Source organism: Lottia gigantea (assembly GCF_000327385.1).
Source record: "Lottia gigantea unplaced genomic scaffold LOTGIsca_1482, whole genome shotgun sequence".
Taxonomy (NCBI): Eukaryota; Metazoa; Mollusca; class Gastropoda; family Lottiidae; genus Lottia; species Lottia gigantea.
In genome coordinates this window covers 36,149-37,493 of record NW_008707767.1, presented here as the reverse complement: position 1 = coordinate 37,493, position 1,345 = coordinate 36,149, and the positions used below count along the sequence as shown (strand labels likewise).

The window sequence follows — 1,345 nt, the reverse complement described above, 5'->3', positions numbered from 1 at the left end:
CCCTATTTGCCTTAAGTGTTTCAGGCCCGGGCATATGAGGAAGGAGTGCCCTATGTCATCCATGGCTACGACTTCCTCATATGCTAACATAGTTAGCAATGTTCCGAGGTCTGTTGCCAATAGTACTAGTACTGTCAACAAGAAAACAGACTTTGTACCTGCTACGACTTTATTATCTGCAAATAACAGAGTGGATGATGAAGGATTTTTTACACCCAAAAATAGCGCAAAGAAGCGGTCATCATCCGAATCTGAAAATGTTTCTAATGCTATTGCTAACTCTTCCTCTTTGAGTTCTCGAACCAAAAAAGTTGCTTTACAGACACCATCACCACCACCTAGAAAAGAAAAAAAGAAATCAAATATTAATAATAATAGTAATAATAATAAAAATAATAATAACAACAATAATAAATTAAAGTCTGCTGCTGCTGGGGCTAACACCCCTTCACCACCACCTAGAAAAGAAAAAAAGAAATCAAATATTAATAATAATAGTAATAATAATAAAAATAATAATAACAACAATAATAAATTAAAGTCTGCTGCTGCTGGGGCTAACACCCCTTCAGCAATTCCTATTATTACTCCTAAAGTAAAACCAGGCAAAATATCTTTATGTAAAGAACCCCCTCAGGACAGGGAATCCACAGCGACCCTGGCGGAATCCATGGACGCCATTGAAAACATCGCAGATACCCAACTTCTTAACGAGATGCTGGGTAGCATGACTCCCTGTCGATCCACCGACGGGGAGGGTTTTGGTTCGGAGGAGGAGTCTTGTGAAGACTCTCCAACTTGATTTTACTTACCTTACGTTTTTGACTTTCCTGCATATTTATCTTTTACTTACCTTTTTTGTTCTTACCTTTATTTCTCACTTCCGTCATGGACCTAGTGATTGTTTCCATAAACTGTAATGGTCTTTTAGGACCGAACAAAATCCATTATTTAAATAATTTATTACTTCTTGAACGTTTTGATATCGTTTTTCTTCAAGAAACACATGTTTCCGATATCAAAATCGCAAAATATTTTGAAAAGATACTTACATTTTACAAATGTTTTTGGTCCTTTGGATCTAATCGAAGTTGTGGTTCGGCCATTTTGGTTAGAACCTCACTCGATTTTACTGTTAATAAATTTCACTTTGATCTGCAGGGCCGTCTTGTGATCCTTGACATTTCAATAAATGATATATCCTTTAGATTTTTAAATATTTATTGCCCTAATAATCCTTCCAAAAGGAAAGATTTCGCATCTTCTTTGAGTCATCATCTCGTTTCATCTAGGCACATAGTCCTTGGTGGAGATTTTAACTTTATCCATGATAATGTTTTAGACA

The 1,345-nt window shown here is 36.0% G+C and overlaps 1 protein-coding gene across 1 annotated transcript; it reads left to right on the top strand.

Annotated features, from left to right (window-relative positions):
• Nucleotides 1-61: 61 nt before the first annotated feature.
• LOTGIDRAFT_176467 (hypothetical protein) lies at nucleotides 62-802 on the top strand (the record flags this gene model as incomplete). Its single annotated transcript, XM_009050285.1, has 1 exon — nucleotides 62-802. One exon carries the CDS (start codon nucleotides 62-64, stop codon nucleotides 800-802), a length of 741 nt encoding a protein of 246 aa, XP_009048533.1.
• Between the last annotated feature and the right edge of the window lie 543 nt (nucleotides 803-1,345).